General features: G+C 61.6%; 1 protein-coding gene across 1 annotated transcript; it reads left to right on the top strand.

Annotated features, from left to right (window-relative positions):
- Window positions 1–102: 102 nt before the first annotated feature.
- Window positions 103–549, top strand: GUITHDRAFT_122996 (hypothetical protein; the record flags this gene model as incomplete). Its single annotated transcript, XM_005817712.1, has 1 exon — window positions 103–549. One exon carries the CDS (start codon window positions 103–105, stop codon window positions 547–549), a length of 447 nt encoding a protein of 148 aa, XP_005817769.1.
- Between the last annotated feature and the right edge of the window lie 464 nt (window positions 550–1,013).

Below are 1,013 nucleotides of genomic sequence, written 5' to 3'. Positions count from 1 at the left end.
GCCCTCCCGTCGTCACCGATGCTCGGAGGCTCGAGCCCGTGCTGGCTGATGCCAAGCATACGACGCTTGTCTCTCCTACCCAGTCTGTGGCTGAGCAAGCAGATGCCTGTATACGGCCGACCGACGATGCCTGGTCCGCTCCCAAGCCCTGCACCGTGTAGGGTGACGCTTGCACTCCCTGTGCTGGCCCTGTTGCCCGGCTCGGCTGTGCTCATGGTTGCGAGGTCGGTCGAGTACATGGCAGTGCTGCTTGCGGCTGTCTCCAGTATTGTCAAGGTGACCTGCGCGCTGGAGCCACTTGATTGTCCTGCTCTACAGATGACGGCCGAGTCTGATAGCCACTCTGATCCCTCGCATGAGCTGTGCCCTGCTCGCACCGTCGGGCTTCTGTCTGAGCTCCCAAGCTGTCCTCCGACTACAGTGACGTGTGCCGACCCTGTGGCTGCCTGGTTTGATCTGCCCAGCCATGAGCTCACCGCCCCCTCGTCCCACGACAGTTGCTCCGTCACGCTTCCGACAGACCCTACGGATGTCAAGGAGACATGGTGACTTCTGCTCGCCCCCGCCGTGCCCCTGCATCGTATCGAGGTCTCTGATTCCCAGTCAGTGCTTGTACATGCGGACACGCCTAGCCTCCCTTGCGGTGATGACATCGCGGAAGACAGCCCTGATCCTTGTACCGTCATGCTCACAGACCCTGTACCTGCGCCGTTGTGTACACGCACCGAGCTCGTCTGGCTAGCTCCTGAGCTCCAAGCTTCTGTGATGGTGGCTACAGCCTCACCCACGGTCAACGCCAGCGATTTGCTTTCGCCTGATCCTCCCGACAGCCTGCAAGCTACCGCACTCTCCGACATCCATGATGTGCTCTCTGCGGCTGTTGACCCGGACTGTCCCCTCCCTGTCAGGGACACTGTCCCAAGCCCTAGTCCCGTCACAGTCACAAGCCCCGAGCCAGTGCTGCCTGCGTTGACGCTCGCCCTTAAAGTGTGTGCCGTCCCAGGTGATCGCCT

Source organism: Guillardia theta (assembly GCF_000315625.1).
Source record: "Guillardia theta CCMP2712 unplaced genomic scaffold GUITHscaffold_641, whole genome shotgun sequence".
In the NCBI taxonomy this organism is placed as follows: domain Eukaryota; class Cryptophyceae; order Pyrenomonadales; family Geminigeraceae; genus Guillardia; species Guillardia theta.
This window is presented reverse-complemented; position numbering and strand designations above follow the sequence as displayed.